At 32.4% G+C, this 21,548-nt stretch overlaps 1 protein-coding gene across 1 annotated transcript; it reads left to right on the top strand.

Moving 5' to 3' along the window:
• Positions 1 to 5,585: 5,585 nt before the first annotated feature.
• LOC108915631 lies at positions 5,586 to 20,848 on the top strand. Its single transcript, XM_018721719.2, has 6 exons — positions 5,586 to 5,604; positions 6,863 to 7,052; positions 8,944 to 9,364; positions 9,447 to 10,668; positions 18,493 to 18,766; positions 19,133 to 20,848. The coding sequence occupies exons 1-6, from the start codon at positions 5,590 to 5,592 to the stop codon at positions 20,746 to 20,748; spliced, it is 3,738 nt and encodes a 1,245-aa protein (XP_018577235.2). The 5' UTR covers positions 5,586 to 5,589; the 3' UTR covers positions 20,749 to 20,848.
• The last annotated feature ends 700 nt before the right edge of the window (positions 20,849 to 21,548 follow it).

Below are 21,548 nucleotides of genomic sequence, written 5' to 3'. Positions count from 1 at the left end.
TAAAAAAAAGAATCGTAATGGGGTGCGATGAAGAGATCAGTTCACGTCTGGAACCCTGTTCCTACAAAAATCCCTTTATTCTCATAAACTATTTGTTTTAAATGTAATTTATTATAAATCCAATTCGTTATTTAAATTCCACATATGTACTACATTTCACCTCTGTACGCGCCACTGTTTATTGTTCCCTGCTCTACGATCAAGCTCGCCAGGTTAGTATTTGACGTATAACCGACCACTTCGTACACTCGATGCACCTGGCCGACTACAGCTAGTACCAGAACACAGTGCGTATTCAGCGGTATTTCAGATTTTACATTCAATTTCATTTTAAATTTGAAATGGTTCATCTTACGCCTCCTAAAAATGATGACACGATTTTCCTTTAATAAAAGACCTACAACTTTTTGCTCTACTTTGCATCGAATACGATCCTACTATAGTAACTTTTTCATTCGGAAAAAGTTATTTCCTACAAACATTGTATGGTCTTTCGAGGTTTCAAAAATTAATTTTTGCAGAAAATTTAATAGATTTTTTTAAACGATGTTTTTCTACAAGCAAAAATAAAAGTCACTAGGGTGATCATTTTTGGTAGAAAACATTGTGTCTAACAATTTAATTTTCCTGCTTACTGTTCGAGTATTTTTTGATATTATTTGGTGACAGTTAAGACAGAGGAAGAAATTAGTGTTACATATTTATTTCAAAATGGAAATGAATCATTCTATAATTCATATTTAATGATGGGAAATAATTAATAACTGAGGCTTAGTTTGGATCTTAACTCAAATCCACCCTAATAATAGTTTTAAAGCAATAAACTTACGATACCGTTCTTCGTATTGTTTAATAATTACCAACAACAATGGTCGATAACTTCAAGAGATACAGGAGTGCGCAACTTCCTTTCCTCTTTAACAAGGCTAGAAACATAAATTTATACGTGGTGGTCATCCTAGATTGGTATCCAAAATAAAGTTATCTGATCCCTGCAGAAAATTATACTAGTTATTCAGCTATTAAAATTTTTGCCGGATGCAACAGCAACTAAGAACAATCTGTGAACTTTTGCAATTTTCGATGGCGGTCAAAATGACTGATCGAAAATTATAGAGACGGAATTTTTAACTCGCGTCATTGATATTGCGTATTAAGCTGTAGTATTAGTAACAATTACAGAATGAATCAGTACCTATAAAGCTGATACAGAATTCATTAATTCCTACTTCTGTAAAACATTGATATAAAAGTTGGCTAAAATTTTGGAAAAGAAAAATAATAGCCTTAAAAGAAAATTAAAAGAGACCGCTGTTATCTTGTTGAATGGTGAAAGACGTGTTACAAATTATTCGATGAACCTGGTTCCTTGCTGGCTACAGATTCTAAAAATTTTAAAGTGGGCGATATTAAGGGGGCGATTTAGTATGTATATTTTTACCGTGTAACAGAGCTTCAGATGAGGACACAAATCATCGAAGAAACTAACATAATTGAATATTATTATATGTATATCAATGTATTCGCAATGGTTCCCGCTAGTGAGTGAGATAAATTTCAATGCTCATGGGAACAGAAGAATAATTTAAATAAATGCCAAAGTACCTCAATTTTAACCATACTGTTAGTCTGTCAATATATTGCATTTACGACGGAACTAGGTCAGGTCCAATAACCAAACTACTTCACTCACTAGAACGGACACCTAGGATCATTTGTATTTAATTTTCAGATTAATATTTATTAATAATTCTATAATTTGTGTCCTCAAGTAAAATGACAACATTTTACACACGACTCCATTTTTATTATATATTTAAACCAGAATTATAGCGATTTCTATCTGAATACAAGAATTTGTAAGTATAATTAGTTTGTATACTCTGTCACAGGTGTCGCTACCCTTGAAAATGAAAGAGAAAACACAGAGTTGGTTTATTATAAATGCATGCTAAAATAAAGCATAATGGTCTAATATTATTATCTTTGATATATAAATACATATGGGTAATTTTTTAAAAGTACCTAAGTAATAAAATTTTGTAAAGCTTAAGTAGTACGAAAATATAACGCATAAAAAAACAATAATATGTACTAATTTTTCTTTATTAAGAATAAATATTAAATTTTACGTACAGGGTGTCCCACATAAAATCGTTATTAATGTTCCACTTCCTTGATAGCTTCAAAATAAATTTACAGCTTAAAAATTAGCCTGGCTAAGGTAGATTTCTTCTTCAATCTACAAATCTACAAATCTTCAAGCTACTTAACAATAAGAAGGAAACCACTGGATATTTAATGAAAAAAGTTACGACCAAAAAAATTATACATTCTTGAATATAAATATAACTAACACGATTTTAATTTCATATTGTCTTGACAATCAACTTTTGCTTATTTTTAGTCACTTACTATCGAAATAAATGAAATAGACCTTTGAGTTTGGAAACCGATATTAAGAAAACGTTGGGGCAAAAAATTTGAAATTTCGACCATATATAGCATCACTATTACTCTATTGTGTGCTAAAATTTCAGTTGGTTTCGTTATCCCATTTGTTAGTTATTAATGAAAATGTTGAAAAGATCACGGTTTTCTGCATATAAAATTATTGATACCTCTCAATTTAACTCGTCGTAATTTTTTTGTTAACTGATAAAAAAATTCCAATTTTTACTGACGATAAGTCGAACTATTGTTTTTAATACTGTAAAGGTCATTTGTCTCAAAAGGTCTTCTTTTTTTATTTTTAAGTAAAACAGAAGGGAGTGCTATCTCCGTAAATATGGCGTTCTTTAAAAAAAGAAAAAACTTTTTTGAGCTGATTTTTTGAGGGGGCTCTTAAAACATGATAAACTAACATATTTTCACAAGAGACGAAAAAAAAATCGTTTTCTCTTTTTTTGGACCACCCTACTATACATATTATTCTCCAAACGTAATTAGTAGTAAAAACAAAGAAGACTGCCGAAAATGAATCCAACCCCCTCGTCAACCCCCAGCACCCTTTGCCATTCACATACACGCTCTTATGAGGGTTGGAATGGCAATTTTCATACAAAGTCAAGTGGGGTGTGATTCAGGGTAACTTTTGAGTCCCCTCGTCTCTCATAGTTCAGGGTACTTTTTCAACCGTAAGTCCCCTCGCCTTCCGAAATCGGAGTACTTTTTCAACTTTCCAAGGGGTGTTCGTGTGAAAACCTACCAGTTCGTGAGAAATAAGAGGGTTCACCCGTTGAACAATCGTGAGGAGTGAGGGAACTTATGGTTGAAAAATCACCCTGATTCGTGAGAGGCGAGGGGATTTACAGTGATTTTGGTTCAGTAGGTACGTCGTCAACTACTTATTTAGTTGGTACTTTTAAGAACATCTTGGTTTACCTCTGTTTAATTCCTTGTCACTATTTTGGGTTTCATCATTCACCCATTATTTCAAGATTTAATAACTCAGCTTGCAATATTGTAGGAAACTTCAAGTCCTTTAGTTCTGTAAATGAGTCTATCTAATTAGTATGCCTGTTGCTTCGATGTCCATCATGGTCGTGGTCTAGTACAAAAACTAGGGGCAAGTCCTTTTGGCTTCCTACTATTACCAAAGTGTTCACAACGATTAATTGGTTTTTAACGCACCTCCTTACTAACCATTACTCATCTTACAGTTTCTATGAGTTCTTCCTTCAAGATTTGAACCTTTTAATTCCACAAATTAGTGCTCTATCTTTGAGTCTCTTCTCTTTCTGATATCCTCCTCCCTTTCCCCGTCCCGCACCCTTATCCCGTCCTTTCTTTATGATATCTTGAAATACTTTTGACAACTATACCTCGGTGTAAATAATCAGTTTTACATTCTTAGAACTGAATATGCCTTTATCTCATCGCACAGATTTGCTCATTACCTCCAGGCAATCAATGGATTACTTATTTGTAATATATAACATATGTGCAACATAACCTAGCCTCTTCTTGAGAGAATGGTGGTAGATTCAGCAGGATTTCCGATTGATGCTTAGACATCTAGTCTTTGCATACCATTTGCTGCCCTGCACATGTCAAGGCTATTCTTGCTCGATGTGGAGTTCCACGTAAGCTTTTGGTCAAAAACAAGGTACTAGTTCTCTTTGGCAAAAGTTAACTGATTATATTGTAAGAAACAACAATTCTAGTTTAGACTAGTGCCCTGACTAGAATTGAATTAATTATTATAGTAGTTATTTCCTGCAATGTCAACACTTAAGGTTGCTCTGTCTGTTTGGATGCATTGAAGGAAAGTTTGAAACCGGTATGTGTCTGGTGGTCCTACTGACAAATAATCCTAGCTTTCACTAGATATTGTAGGTATAAATTCAATGCTTTTTTTTCAATATTTAATTATTGATTAAAACACAAGAAAAAATTAAGATGTACGTGATGAAAATCACATAGCTTCTATGTATTTAATATATTGGATTTAGAAATCTATAACTTTGCTGGAAAGCAAATCTATGTGCAAACTTGATTATTTTGACTGAAAAGAGATATATGGTGAATTTTTAATGAGAAATTAATCATAGTTGTAAATTAATTTACAGCAAACAAATAAATTATGTTTAAGTTATGTATATTTATAAAAATTCATGAGGAATTTTATAATGAGTATGGAAAATTTTCATAACAAATCTGCTGGACAGCCAACTTTTATCAGAAAAAAATTAACATTAAGTATTTTGATTAAATTAACTATACTATACTTTACTACGATAATATACACTTTACTACTACACTAAAAAATTGAAGATTTTATTTAAGAAAATAAATAACCTTCTAATGGACTAAAAATATTAATACTGATAAAAGAAAATAGTAGATGGACTGCTTCAAAATTGTTCCATTAAAAGAAAACAGTTTCTTTTATTATTAGCAGAAGAAAAGCAATACTAACTTACCTCAGTTACAGGATAATTGTATTCAAATGCGTAATGAAAAAACTTTCTTTAGATAAATTATAAGGCTGAGATACTAGCGTCACTTGAAAAATGATAATTTTAATTTGCAGATTATTAAAATAAAATTACACAAAAGCGTAAGATCTTTATCATCTTAAACCTTCAAATGAAAGAAACAATATGAACTGTTATAAACGCAGTTTATTAATAAATATGACATTTAAAGCCATTAACAAAATATTACGAGTAAGTTGCAATTAAAACAATAAGCAATTAATACTTTAATGAAATAAAAATATAAAAGATGTGTTGCAAAATCGAATCGTGAATAATTTAAGTCAAAGAGTCTCAGCTATTAGAATATTGTGGGGTCCGGGATCTTAATTGCGCCCAGCAGACCATTAAGGAATATGCAAGGCCATCTTCGATCTTCATGGTACAAGGAATTCTCTCGGGATCCAGATGTTCAAACAAGCTCTGAAGGCATTTCATTACAATTGTGGAACTATTTGATTTGGGCAACCATATACATATGTCTTATTAAAACAATGCCGAACAAAAAAATAGTGTTACTACCCCACTATCTGATTAGTCAGTATAAAAGGTTATTTATCATTTTTTAAATTCAGTTTCAACGAGATTTTCGAATAGAATATTTTTTAATATGAAGTTCCACAATGTGAGTACAGTGTTTATTGTTTGTGTTCGCTCCTGTTGGATTATTGTGCTTTGTTGTGGTGATACTTATGAACTGTTTTCACTTCTACAAAATCAGTGCCTCGTTTTTCTTAAATTCAGAAAAAATATCCAAATACTTGTGGAACACAAAATTTGGCTAATTTTATGTTTAAATGTTTTCTACAAATTGATAAACAATAATTTGGCGGTTACCTTTTTAAAAACTGTATTGTTACGTTAACAACCTTTTATTTAGTGACACTCTGTAGGTATATATACCTATACTAAACTGCTTAAAAAAGCCGTACTCAATTTTCCATTTGTTTCGATAATAGCAGAATGAATAATAGTGTAAACATTGAAGGATTTAAGTTTTTTTTGTAATCAAAATAAACGAGCCTAATTTCGAATGTATGACAGATATTTGGATAATGAATTTAAGCGGTATGACCCATCCCAGAAACTTATATATAGTAGTAATTCATTATAAACACGTATTTCTGCTTCATCTCTTAACACCTACTTTGAAAATTGTCACGTTTACACACGGTACTAAATTTTTTGCATATCATTGGAACAGCCAAGTATCAATATTTAAATGAGATGATTATTTAAATGAGCTGAATTCACTGTTATATTTTAAATGGGCTAATTAATGGAAAGACGATACGTGCAGATTTTTTCACTTTTTTACAGTATGCTTATAGCGGTTATAATAAGTCAGTAGCTTAATTATTCCTCAATATTACGTCAAATGAAGAAAAAAATATTTAATACATCAATATTCAAAATTCTTGATCTGTACAATTTTATACAAAAATATTTTGTATTTCACGAAGAATGATTAATTTCAATAGTTATATTGCACTGATGTAACAATATATGGTACTGTATAAAATATACAGTACAGTACTAAACAGTACAGTGCTAAATCTAAATATTTCCAAGACAAAACATAAGTGAAATTTCATTTTCTATTATAATGTCTGTAATGGTAATAGCAATAATTATAATACATAGCGATCATTGCTAATTATTTAAGAAAATTATGTCGAATAGAGAGTATAATTCCCTCAGTAAGAAATTGTACTTCTTGAAGAAACTTTGCAGTGCCACAAATATTTATTTTCATTTAAAAATATAGATGGATGGTGTAAGTTAAAACATAATGTTAGTGCAGTTAACATCGCAATTTAACATACAAGATATGTTTTTTGAAATAAACAAGTTATCACTCCAAAAGACTTTTTTTTGTTTAGTTGTTGTTATGGATTCCTCTCCTGGTTCTTGCATTGAAGGAAGTTAAAGGAGCAGACGACAGTTATAATACCATTCATAGAGATGGGTCATATGAATTTGGTTATAATAATCCTGACTCGTACCACTTCGCTGACGCCAATAGGAATAACGTTGTAAAGGGAGAATTTGGGGGAAGAAATCCTGGTACAGGTATGCATAATGTTTTCTTGCATTTTCTTATATCAATCTTTAATATTTACGTTCAGTATTTTTGTTTCAAAATTGATTTATTTTTGACGACGTCGACATAGCAGTTTTCTGTTCCCTTCAGCATACTTGATTAAATTATCTTGTTTTTTAAAGTTATTTCTTTCTTTCTACGTTTATTTCGTGTTTTTGCAAACACAAAAAACACAAAGAAAGAAATAACACAAACGTTAAATGGAAACATAATAAAACATTTTCATAAAAATAATATTTAACAATAGAAATGGTATCTTTAAAACAAAATACAAAAAGATACATTTATTTAAAAGCAGATTTAATCAAGCACTCCGTTAAGTCATAAGCGAAGAAAATCGAATTGAGCAAAGATCCCAAAACGGACGCCTGTTCCTTGATTAAGATAATAGTAGTTTCTTGACAAGTCATTTTTCAGTAATAGCTGTTTTACATTGACAATTTATTGATCAATTAATTCATGAAATCGCTTCATCAAGAAATTGGACAATTGGTAATACACCAAATCTGCTGTCAAATAACTTCATGAATTTATTCATCAAGTTCTTGACGAATTAGAGCATGTTCTAATTTTCGTCAATTTCTTCGTGAAGTTCAGAAGTACCATTTCAACAGATTTCCAGCCTCAGATCAGTAATGAGGTTATGTTATTGGAATATGTAAATAATTGTGTGGCGTCGTACTAGTTTTGCATTGTTTTTACTGATTTGTTACAATAACTAATATTTATATAATATGTGTCAGAACGGTACCGCTGTTGTATCACTACAATTATGAGTGGAAAGGTGACTTTTTTGAAATTTTTTTGCTTCTTTTATTCATTGGTAGAACTGATTATTATGTCAAAAAACTTGACAAAGTCTGTAGCAGTGTAAAACCACACTGTTTACCAATAAATTCGTGTATTAATTTATGAAGAACTTCGTCAATTTATTCATGAATAAATTGTCAATGTAAAACAGCTAGCTATAACTGAAAATTTGAGAAATATAATTTGTTTTAAAACAAAATTTGATTATTTACAGTGAAAACGTGGTATTTCTTTAATAAATAATAGGGGTTCCTATTTAAAATTACAAAGTTACCTCCAGTCTAATCTATAAGGAGTGGGGGGGAGGAACTAATTTTAGCAATAATATATTCTCAAAGTCTCAGGTTAAAAAAATCACCCGTATATTGTTCAAGGCTATACTAGGTTTTGAATCAATGCAGTCAATAGTAAATTCCATAAAAATGCCAATTTCGATATGAATATCGCGTCCTTTGTTAATGAGAATTCAAAGTCAATATTACTTTTCGATAAAAAGAATCTAAGAAAGAAAGAAAATAAAAACACTTGTTTTTATTTTAAAGAAATAATTTTTATTTAAAAAATAATAATAAATTACGTGACAAGTATATGGTTTGTTTTACATAGTATTTATATTAAAAAACATATAGAATTTATTCTAAACAATATCAAGCAATTTACATTGGAAAAAGGAAATCGTTGTAATACAGGGTGAGTTTTTTTCGATGTTTAGTGTAGGGATCTAGCAGAGATATAAAAAATCTTAAGTGAGGAAAGATATGCAGTCTTTGATCCTTATTAAATGTTATTTTTATTTTTTGAAGAAATGTCATGGCTGACTACATATTTGCAAGAATCCGAATTCGACCAATTTTTTCAGATGCTTGTAGCTCCGTTGCTATTTATTTTACAAAGAAATTTTAAATTACAAAGTTTAAGGTTTTTGCAGTGTTAATAAGACAGTGTGATCAAATTGTTCGTGCGCACTTTCATTTTCAAGTTATAACATAAACTTTTTTATTAAAGTACAGAAACATATAAAAGGTTTTTAATTTTCCATCTTCATTGCAGGAGCTTTCGATTCGACGGTATACACTGCCGGCCCACGCGGCTTCAGACCTCGCGGGAAAAACGTCGTAAGAAAATTCGATCTCAACCAATCAGGCCCAAGACCCGTCGGATCTCCCGACGACCCCTTAGCTGACCCTTACGAAGATCCAAGCTACAATTTTTCTTTCAGAACGCGTACCTATACAAGACAGGAAGATGCCAATAGGGCCGGTGACGTAACCGGCAGATATTCCTATTTAGACGACGTTGGAGAAAGGCACAACGTCGAGTTTGTTGCCGGCAAGAATACAGGGTTTCATGTTAAAACACCTTTTCCTGATTCCAATCCCAGAGCTTATGGACCACTTTACTTTAACGGACGAGGGAAACCTATTCCAAGGGGAAGGACTTCTATACAAAGGGGCCTCGATGGAAGTTACAGGTATAAATATTCTATATGCGAATATTTCTATATGCACGTAGGTTACAATATTTTACATTCACTTGTTTTATTTGATTTATAGATTTGTATCTGCTGGACCTGATCAAAGACGAACAGAAACAAGTGATGCTACTGGCCATGTCCGTGGTTCTTATACGTATTTAGACGACAAAGGAGTACAACATTCAGTTCACTACATCGCGGGACCGGAAACTGGATACAGAGTCCTGAAGACTGTCAAAGGTCCACATTTACCGACCGTCTTTCCTTTCGGACGCCCTGAAATCATACCTCCAGATTTCTATGATTATGGGAAAGATAGTGACGTATTTGATACAGCGGCTAGTGGTCATGTTAAACCTAGTGGAAGCAAACCTAGTGGAGGTAAACCCAGTGGAGCAAAACCTGGTGATGGTAAACCTAGTTCAAAAGAAGATGGTACTGATTTTAGCAAAGACAAAGACCAAGACGAATTCACTTTTGGCAATAAGAAGCCTGTAAGGCCGAGTAATAAGCCTACCTTTGGCAGACCGTCTTATACAGATGAAGATACAGATGATTTTGGGGATTTATTTGGAGAAGGCGGCGCCAGTACAGGAGGCTCTGGAACTACTGGTGGTATTGGTGGCACAACTGCTAAACCGAGTAGGCCTACACCAGGGCAATTACCAACCAAACCAGGAATATCCAGTGATGAGGATGACGGCTCTTACAAGCCTTCAGAAGATGACTCCTATAAACCTCGTCCAACTAAGCCTGGTTATGGAAACTTACCACGACCTGGGGGACTTGGGATCACTGATGATGGCTCCTATAAACCTCCTCCTCCCACTAAACCATCTCATGGAGACTTGCCACGTCCTGGGGGACTTGGAAGCACTTCATCTACTCTAACTCCTTCAACCACTGCATCAGGAGTAAAACCTGGCGGATTTCCAGGGAGTGTTGATTATGGCGAAGGTTATGGATCAGGTAAACCAAGCGTTTCTGGAGAAAGTTCTAATGAAGTAGGCGGTGATTTTGGTTTATTTGGCAGCGAAACTGGCAATGCTAGACCTCCGTTTAGCAGCAGACCTGTTATACATGTTGGGGCTACAGATGATTCCTGCAAGAGATGCGCAGGAACAATCGTCACAAATGTCGGCGATAAGCTTTTTACCGTACCGCCTGGAGTTTCCGTAAGAGCACACGTGCAAGCCATCGACTTGATACCAATTAGTCCGAGTGTTCCTTCCCCAAGCGAACAATATAAAGTCGACACCAACATGAGAACTGAACAGTTAAATGAATCTTCAAATCAGATTGTCAGTACAAACAGAACTGAGGACAAAAGTGAAAAAATTGCCACTGAGACGACTGCTGAGACCACATTAGTTCCTAACACGTAATCTCATTTTGCTGTAGATGTATTTATATTAGGAATAACTTCTATTTAATTATAATAAACTATTTATATAATGATATGTCTTTACTTGAGTTGTAACATACTTATAGAAATTACCAAATATCTATAACGTAGGGGGCTGAATATGGATTACGAAAATGCGTTAACATACAGTGTGTTCCACTCAAGATCTTCCCGCCGCCTTAACTTCTGTAATGACCTATTTTAACTTTTTTTATTATTTAAGAACCTTAGAATTTCGACGACACTCAATATTTTGTGAATTGATAATAGAAAATGAAAGTTTTCAATTTTATTAGCAAAAATGACCAGTAAGTACCTATTTTTTAGCTTTATTTAATGTTATATACAAAAAATTCCTATATATTTTTGTGTGAAGCGAATAATATACAGGGTCGCTGATATGTACGGAACGCCGATTATCTCCTAACGTATAGTTATCGAAAAATCATAAGACACGTACGTTTTACGGTTTTTTTTAAATCTATCACAATAAAGAAAAATTAAGTATACAGGATTATTCAAAAAGTCATGACGAAACAAAGTTGCTTTTTTTTAATGTAACACCCTTGATCATATGATATGGCGATACAAGTGACGAAGTTGTGGACATATTTCATTAATTGCATCCCGATTGGAAAGATATTTTATTTCTAGATCAACCGTTTCAAAAACATTGCAGAGTTTTCATGAAGATATTGAGAGTAAGGGCGCTTCTGAATGAGCGAATTCAGTTTTCGAAGCGGCCGAGTAGCTTTACCCCCACTCCGTCGCCCACTACAGGTAGCTCGCGTTCGAATGCTTCGGTTTGACGCACAATTAAAAATGCACAAGTGGCTAAAATAAACCACAGTATTTTTTTATTGAAAATATAAGTCTTCAATCTCTGTAAGAATAGTCGCTGTAGACTTAAATAGCGGCCTGTGGAATTTTTTGAAAAAAAAAAATATCTCGGCTCCAGAAGGTCGTAGAGCAATGTTTCTTTTTAAATTCGCTTAAAAATGCCAGCAATCGATTTCTGTAGTGGACATACAGAAATGAAAATCGAAAAAGATATTCAAGAAAAACACGACCAAAAAATTTTAAAAGTCATTTTTGGACACTTGAAATGAATAAACTCTTTTTTACCATGAAAGTGTAAGGTAAAAAATGAGCCCTGATTCGTTTTTCTACGACTACCTGTAGAGCAAGAAGAGTCGATTTTCGAGATGACCTTTTTTCGAAAAATCTGTATAACTCGAAAAATTTTTAATATTTTTTAATTTTAAAAAAGGCACTTTTTTGCTTGCCGAGCGCTACGTTTACAGCAAGTAACAAGTTTCAAAACCTTAATTTGCAAGAGATACAGAAAAACAAAAAAATCGATTTTTGACGGTTTTTTCGATATATCTCGAAAAGTAATATTGCAATCGATATATCTAAAAATACGAATCGATAGTTTTTTTTAACAGCTACAACTTTCTCATTTAACTTTTTTCGATTAGAGTTTTTTCTTTATTAGTGAAAAACCGTTTTTTTTGACTTTTTATGAATTTTTTAGGTTAACTTCGCTGTTTATGCGCCACAGTAAAAAACACACTATTTATTTTTCTTAGAATTTTTTTCCTATATCACCATATTTTTTGTTTCCAGGTGGTATTTTTTGCAAATTTAACATTAGGCCGTGACAGACTGATTGGACTATTTGCGTATTACGATTTTTCGATAGTTATCTTACTTTAGCCTTTGCATACATTTTAATAACTCTGTATTTAACGATATAAGTAATTACTCAAAAAATCGCTTTTTTGAATAAAATAGAATGCATTTTTTCTATTAGAAACACACGGGAATTAAATGCATTTCTCCCAATCAGAAAATTGTTAGTGGTATCGAAATTATGGCGTACATGAGAAAATAATGGCAGTTTGCTTATAAACGTATGTCCGCAAATGATTCGTTTTCCGAGATACGGGGTGTCAAAGTTTTTCTTAAAAACTGACGATTTAATTTATTGCTCTGAAACCGGTCGAGATGTGCAAATGAAATTTGGTGGGTTTTAAGAGGTAGTTATTGCGCATTTTTTGACACGCAATTAAGAATTTTATGTTCATCATTGGCGCGCGTACGGGTAATAATCTCAATTTTTTTAAAGAAAAAAATGGTACGCCACTGAGATATTACAAATTAAAAATCATTTTTGAATTCCTCGTTCAATTTGTGACAAAAAATCTCTCTTGCCTTTTCTTCGTATGGGGCGCCGTTTTGATGCAAAAAAATAAAACATCTTAACGCGTATTTTTTATTTCTTTAATACATTATCAAGAACTATCTAATACAATAACATTAAACCAGAACAATAACAGAAAATAACACTAATAAAATTTTGAAAAGGCGCAAAGCTACAACAAATGTTCAAAATGACCTCCCTCAGACGTGACACAAGATTCAACTCTTCGCCTCATTGATTGTCGTATTCGCGCAAATATTCCTGGTATATTTCTTATTGTCTCACAGCCGACTATAATTCGATTCCTCAGGTCATCAACATTTTCAACGGGAGTGGAATAAACTAATGACTTAAGAAAACCCCAAATGCAAAAATCAAGAGGATTTAAATCCGGCGATCGAGCAGGCCAATGTTCCGTACCTCCCCTACCTATCCAACGATTTGGATATACTGTGTCTAAGTGATTACGTACATTAATGCTAAAATGGGCTGGTGCACCATCATGCATGTACCATAGGTGTTGTCTCAGCTGTAGAGGAATTTCTTCAAGAAGAACAGGTAACTCTTCCTGTAGGAAATTAAGATAAGATTCGCCTGTTAGTCGTTGTGGGAGGAAATATGGACCGATTAAATGATCATCAATTACCCCAAGCCATACATTTACGGAAAACTGATGCTGAAAATGAGCTTCAAAGATTCCATGGGGGTTTTCCTCAGCCCATAAGTGATTGTTATGGAAATTTCGTATACACTGTCGTCCAAAAGTAGCCTCGTCAGTAAACAAAACGGCATTTAAAAAATTAGGAATTTGAGCGATTTGATGATTAATCCATTGGCAAAAAAATAGGCGCGGAAAAAAGTCTCTAGGTAGTAGAGCTTGCACACGTTCAATATGAAACGGATACAATTGCTGTTCTTTAAGAATTTTAAATACAGTGAAGTTGCTTACATTCAATATGTTGGCAATTTTTCGAGTACTTGTTTCAGGTGACTCCGCAATTAACTCGAGAACTGCTTCTTCTAGTTGCACAGTTCGTACTTCTCGAGGGCGCCCACAGTCAACCGTTTGTTTCTTAAATGAACCATTTTCGCGCAAACGTTGATGAAGACGAGCAAATATTGTGTGATGAGGTACCCTACGTCCTGGATACAACTCAGCATACAATCGTCGAGCTTGCCGACCATTTCCATTACTTCGACCATAGACAAAATGCATGTCTGACAATTCCGCATTTGTAAAATTTTCCAATCTTTTCGATAAAAGAAAAATTAATTACTTATTAACACTAATGTTATAGCAAACTAAAAGCTTAATAACTTAATAATGACGAAACGATAATTTGACATTTCTGTATGTATTAACTCTAATTATAATTTTTTTCCATAATCAGTAAGTCATTACCTCAAGTTCTTATTCTTCGTTTATCATTTTAAGACATATTTAAATAAATGACATACTTTTTTTAAATTTTAACTCTGTATCTGGAAATCGAAATATGCTACGACCTATGCGTATATGAATAATTTTTCTTATTTTGGGGTATTTATCTTTAATTTTATTCAAGTTCGTTTAACAATTAATAATAATTGTTTAATTAGATAATTACCATTTGGCATAAATGAGCACCTTGTATACAAGTCTATTTTTGATGCGGACACGTTTTATATTAATGGTGACTGAAAATGTATTGACGGAAGTGTAACGTCATGAAAAAATCAGTTAGACTTTGAAGGTCAACGAAGATACCACTAAGAAGAACCTGCTGATGCGTTTGGGATAAAAACACTTGCTCTTAATTGCCATGTAAGAATGCAGTCTGCGAAGATCAGGGAGTGGCCCAAATCACGTTCGATTTCTGCGGATAATTGCTTTTATTTCGTTCGAAACGTGAAAATTTAAATGTTTTTCATAATAGCTACTTATAGTTGATTACAAGAAGTGGAAAGTCAACAATCGAAAGACGCAAATAAATAAAGCTTTAGAAATATCAAATCTTTAAAAAAATAAGTTAAAGTGATTAAGAGAAAACTTTAAGAAACTGAATACTTAGCAGTTATCTAGTTTTAACTAAAATAATGGGGCACAAATTAATGAAAAAAATTCTTATACACATGTCCGGAAATCATTTGTCTTCAAGTTACAGGATGTTACATTACAAGAAAACGAAATTATCAATTTTCCATTTTTAACAGCGGATTATCTTCAAATATAATTACATCCAGCAGTTTTTTTATATTTGGGGTCTTAGTTTCGGGGGTGGACATAGTAATTTTCGCCCATAATTCTTTTTTCGGGTTATTTCAAACTGGACTCACTATTATTATGACGGGGAATCTGGGAATATTACACCTGCTCTCGTTGTTCTCAGGCTAAGTTCTGTGGCGGTGGACCCGTTATCAGAATTCCTAGGTCCGCCCTGATGTTCACTTCGGTTCTTGTTTTGGGTTTTCAAGATGCTTCTTACAATTAGTGGTAAAAAGTGTTCAAAATTAATGACAATAGGCGGTTTATTTCAAGTTCCAGAAGCAGTCGAGAGAGGTCGTATAAATTTTGTTCATAGATAACGTACTTACTTGATTAATTATTATTTTTGACACTTTTAGCTAAAATTAAAAAATTATTAATTAATTAATTAATAATTTTAAATTAATTACGTATTTATTAAAATTAAAATTATTGCTTAAATATATTTTAAAGCCTTTGTTACTCTATTATATTAATGACAAAATTTGAAATAAGTAGCTTAAAAACAAAAGATGAAAATTACTATTTCTACCTCTAGAGGTGCACAATAAACGGTGCAATGTTTGTGAATAACCAAAAATTAAAGCTGAACATCAAATTTCACATTACCGTACTGTATTTATATAGTTACAAACTTAAGTAAATAATTATTAAACTGTTTATAATTTGTTCAATTGTTTATAAAACATTAGTGAAATGTTTAAAAGTTTACAATTTTTTTATGCAAACTTGACACGGAGGTTATAATAACTGAAATCCATAAACCTTTGACCTACAATTAATACTGAGTGATTTAGAAATTTCTTTCCAAAATTAGAATATTGGTGTGAGACAGTTTTTTTGCATTAGTTGAAAAAAATATATATTTTTTGTACCAGTTTTAAAACACAATTTCACTTGCAAGAATTATGGTTTCCATCAGTTACCTCTTTTTAATTGTGAAGAATTATAAACAAAGGTATGGTATTTTTTTGAAAATGCTAAAACTGCTATCTATAACAGAAAAACATATTCAACAGTTAAAAAATAGTAACTTTGTTATAACGTTACAGGAAAATGATAATATAAAAAAAATATAATAAACTCAAACTTTGTTAGCATATAATATGATAATATAGAGGGATATTTCAGTGCATATTTTACGATCAGTTATAACAGAAATTAGCGAAATTTGGGATGGGCAAACACCTTGAAATTATCTGATAGTTTAACGTAATGTCGAGCTTGTTATACAAAATAGACATCATTAATTAGATAAATTGCCAGAATTAAAAACCTACGTATTTTTTTTATGTAAATATCTTCAATATCAATCATTTATGACTACCATGTCAAACACTTCACTGAAATAAATTTCCAAAAATAAAGAGATATTAAAAATATGACATTTTAGTCTTTTCTGATTTTATTTTTCTTACAGATTATGTCGGATTAAAATTCTATGATAACCAATTGCAATAGATCCAACCAAGTTGAAGTAGCAGTAACAAAATTTTATATTTTCTCAAAATTAAAACCAAAACTTTTTAATAAATAATATATTGAAACCATTGTCCATTTTCAGCTATTCCTATTCTTATAAGCATTCAATTAATTTTCTATATTTTCATTCAATCGCTACATTTTTTAAGGGTCGAGAGTTCGTAAAGTAAAAGTATAAAAACAAAAATTTTTATAGATAAAATGTTGGTGTGCTTTTCCGAACAACAATATTAACAATAGTAATTAAGTCATATAAATACGGCTTTTTTTTTATTAGTCTTAAGTAATATGATCTCTTGTCATTTTACGAAGTTTAACCTATAGTAAACGTACCAAAGTAAACCAGTGATGGTTTTGTTTATTGACACGAAGTGGCATGCCATTTACATTGGTATTTAAAAACATAAATTGTCTTTTTGGATCAATTAATATGAAAAATATGTACTTGAGAATCCTTGAACGTCCCCAGATCATCCAATCACATCACTGACATGTAGATCAACACCTCTAATAAGTGGATATATATAAAGTGATCTTGTTTAAGTAATATTATTAGTATCGGTGGTGTGACAGTGTCTTACTAGATTACAGACAGGCCCATCAAAATGCTTAAAATAATAGTAAGTATTTTACTCTCTAGTAGCTGCCAAGCCAACTTGATATCTATATCTGCTAGTGTGTATTGATTTAACTATTATTTATTTGTATCAATAATTGGAAAATTTTATTGAATGTACTATACATATTACTAAAAAAAAATGAACCAAGATTCTAGATTTTTGAACCACACATTTATTTTTGTCTAATTATAAATTTCACAATAAAAAAATAGGTAGATAATAATTACAAATTCGCAAATAATATTTCTAGACACAAGCTACTATTAGTTAAAAGTTTAAAAAAAATATTATATTTCGCAAAAACTTTGAATTATTGTTTTAACAATATGTTTTTATTATTAGCTCTAGTACTTTACTCTGCTTTAAAAGGAATTCAACTAATTTAAATCAAGTCTAAAAATATTTCTGAATGCCAAAAGGCAACTTCAAACATGATATACTTATTATCAACTAGTGATATTGTGGGCAACTACTCCGCAATAACTAGTAAAAGTGTTATGACTCTTACTAATTAATAATTGTCTATTCAATATTGAATGGAAAAATACATACCTGATATATTTAGGTAAATAATGTATAGTTCCAACGAAATTATCAATTTTCTTGTTTCTCATCTCTTTGAAAATGACTCGTGTAATGAACCACAATAAATGAGCTAACCTATTTCCGCATTTTGGAGATTGCTCTTCTCCATTTTAAAATCTGATATCAATTTCAATTTGTTATTAACATTAGTACATTATAATACATTAACTAATACTTTATTGCACAATATAGAATGTTGAAGTTAAATTCAAAACAATAATCGAATCAAATAAACTGTTATAAATTCATTTTGATACTTAAAATTTTGACCAATTCAAAAATTCAAATTTTACAAAAGCGATTTTTTAGCATATGTAATTACATAACTCAAATCGTTGTAATCAATTTGTTTATACTTTTGAAAATCATTTGAATTAAAAGGTAATTATATTGAAATTGACAATAAACTGACGGGAAACAAAGTAAATAGTTGGTATAGAATTTTAATATAATCGAAATAGAATAGATTTTGTGTGTATAATATAACACATTATATAAGATAAACATTAATTTGCATGTTTCCTATTCAACTACATATTATACGATGTTGCGGATTAGTTATGGCATTTTGTTTATTTACAGGTTTTGTTGATCGTTTTATCAGTTTACTCCATTCAATGTTGGGAAGCACTTCCCCAAATTCCAACAGCTAGAAGATCTCAATACCTCGTTCTTCATGAAAACGGACAGTACAAGTATGGATACGACACAGGTGATGGATCTGCTGCTGAGCAATCGGGAGATGCTTCCAATCAAGTTAAAGGACGTTACTTATACAATAGCCCTTCTGGACAAAAACTGGACATAAAATACACGGCCGGCGTTCAAGGATTCGTGCCTGAAGGGATTCCACAAGGTAGGCGGTTCAACAGTAGATCTTTTAGTCTGTAGGCTTTCGTGTCAGTTATTAATGGTTGCAGTAGATTTAGATTCATAGACGTTTCAAGAAACATACCCCTATTTTGAGAAGACACTGTTTTTCAGTTTCATCTGTAGATGCACAGTCTATTTATTACTCGAATCAAGAACTCTAAATGTGACAATCAAACTAGAAATTATTTAGACAATGGACAATTTGATTTATAAATTAAATAAAGCTAAATATCCAATGTTTCCTCTTTACATTTTTAGATGGTGTAATTTGGATAAATTAAAACCTAACTAAAACTAAAACATAATAAGTAAGTTTTTATATTTTTATAATTATATTCCAATTTTACAGCTTCTCCATCACTTTCGATCCCACCTGCTGCTCCAATTTTAAGGCAGTATTCAAACCCGCAACAGGATAATGATGCTCAGACCGGAACTGGTGATGCATCGTATGCTTTCAACATCGACACCGATTCCTACAAACGTCAAGAAACTTCAGATGCACGCGGTAACGTTAAGGGAAGTTACTCCTACAACAATGAAGCACGAGCACATGATTTGACATACGTAGCGGGCGAAAATACTGGTTTTGTAGCTGTTTCAGGGTCGCTAGCGACACCTAATGGTCTTGAAGGTAACTCTCCTTCTCAAGGATACACTTATAATCATCCAACAGCCCACAGCGGTAGCAGTCCTTCCATTCCCTCTTCTTCATCTAGCACTCCTAATGCCGATGGTTCCTACTCCTTTTCATATTTAACTCCTGATGCTTCTCAGCAGCAATCAGGAGATGCAAATGGTAATGTTAAAGGAAGTTATTCGTATAGTAATTCTGCTGGAATTCATGATTTAACTTACATAGCTGGATCTGAAACAGGATTTGTTGCTACTGGAGGTAGTTTGTCACAACCCAATAGCTTACCCACACAACCAACTGGTACAATACCAAATTCAGAGACACCATTTAGTGGACGCAACCAAGGTGCATATTCTTCTTCTTTAACACCGGACGATGGATCTTACAGATTTGAGTATTCTTCCGAGGACTCTTCAAGGAAAGAAGTAGGTGATGCAAGTGGTAACGTACAAGGCAGCTACTCCTACAGAAATCAAGCTGGTAATCATGACTTAAGTTATGTAGCAGGATCTGCCACAGGTTTTCAAGTAACTGGTGGTTCCTTGTCTGTACCAAACGGTCTTGGAAGTAGCAGTGCTAGCATTTTAACTCCTGCTTTTTATAGCAATCCACAAGCAACATCCCCAGTAAGACATTTTCCTCCCGAACAAAATGATTTGGCAAACACTGGAGATTCTTCTTACAGTTTCAACATTGATACTGATGACTACAAAAGAACCGAAACTTCTGATGCTAGTGGCAACGTTCAAGGAAGTTTCTCTTACAGAAATTCTGCTGGCGTCCATGATTTAAGTTTTGTCGCAGGTTCTGCCACAGGATTTTTGCCAACTGGAGGTAGCTTGTCCAATTCTAATACCATTCTAAAATCTCCTGGTTACAAGTCAATATCTCCTTCAGTTTCACTTCCAAGTAATGATAATGAGCAAAGTGCTGGTGATGCGTCGTACAATTTTTCCATTGACACCGACGAATATAAAAGAACAGAGTCATCAGATGCCAACGGCAATGTAGTAGGAAGTTTTTCTTTCAAAAATTCTCTTGGACGCCATGACCTTTCATATCAAGCGGGTGCGGAACAGGGATTTAAGACTACTGGTGGATCCCTGAGTATACCACCTGGATTAAATGAAGCACAGTTAAGATCTGGAGGATATAATTCTCAAAGTTCTTATCCCAGTATTCCAGTAACTAGTTACTCATCTGAACCAAATCCGGTTTTACCATCTACTAAAAATACATACCGTATTGGTAACGTGGTGGTAAATAGTTACTTACCGCCCAGTAACGAAAAGAAGAAGTTTGGATACATATTTGATACCAAATACTAAGTACAGGCTGTGATGTGATAATCACCTACTACAAATGCTGAGCAATGTCCTATGTTTACTGCCAATGAAATGTTATATTTTTGTTAAAATGTATTATAATAAGTATACTATATATAAACAATAAAAAAATGTTATTTATAATACTAAATTTATGATTTCAAGTTTTTAAATAATAGGCACTCATTTTGTGGTATTATTGTCAGTTTAACGCATGGTGTACATTTGGTTGCCTATTACTGTAAACGCGTGTATTGTACTGGGTTTTGAAAATAATTTCATATGCAGCTTGTTAATGCAAGGTTTTTTTTTAATGAAAATCCCTTTATTTAAAATTGGTAGGCACGTTGCTTATATGTTTAATACTGTTTAATTGATATCACCACTATAGATACTCCAATTTGCATCTTCATACATTCAAGTTAGTACTATTCAGGTGCGGATCTAAGGGCGATCGCCACCCCCCCCCAACGGACCGAAATTATTTCATTTTATTTTTAATATAAATAAAATAACAAAGAACCAAAGATAAACCGTATAATGAAATTCTAAACTCAGCTCAATCTTTTGCAAAACATTTTTTTTTTGACATCAACTGTGCAAACGCCCTGGCTAAAATCTATCTTATATATGATTCACCTATGATTAATATCGTAATAAATTTTAATTATGCTGGATACCAAATCCCAAATTAAAAAATGGCAAAGATTTATAATATTTTATTTAAACTGATGCATCAAATTTTTCATGACTAAACAATGAAAAGAAACAAAATATCATTTCTCTGTAACTCAAAATAAGTA

The sequence above is a fragment of the Anoplophora glabripennis genome, unplaced genomic scaffold (genome assembly GCF_000390285.2).
Source record: "Anoplophora glabripennis isolate ALB-LARVAE unplaced genomic scaffold, Agla_2.0 scaffold1091, whole genome shotgun sequence".
Classification (NCBI taxonomy): Eukaryota; Metazoa; Arthropoda; class Insecta; order Coleoptera; family Cerambycidae; genus Anoplophora; species Anoplophora glabripennis.
This window is presented reverse-complemented; position numbering and strand designations above follow the sequence as displayed.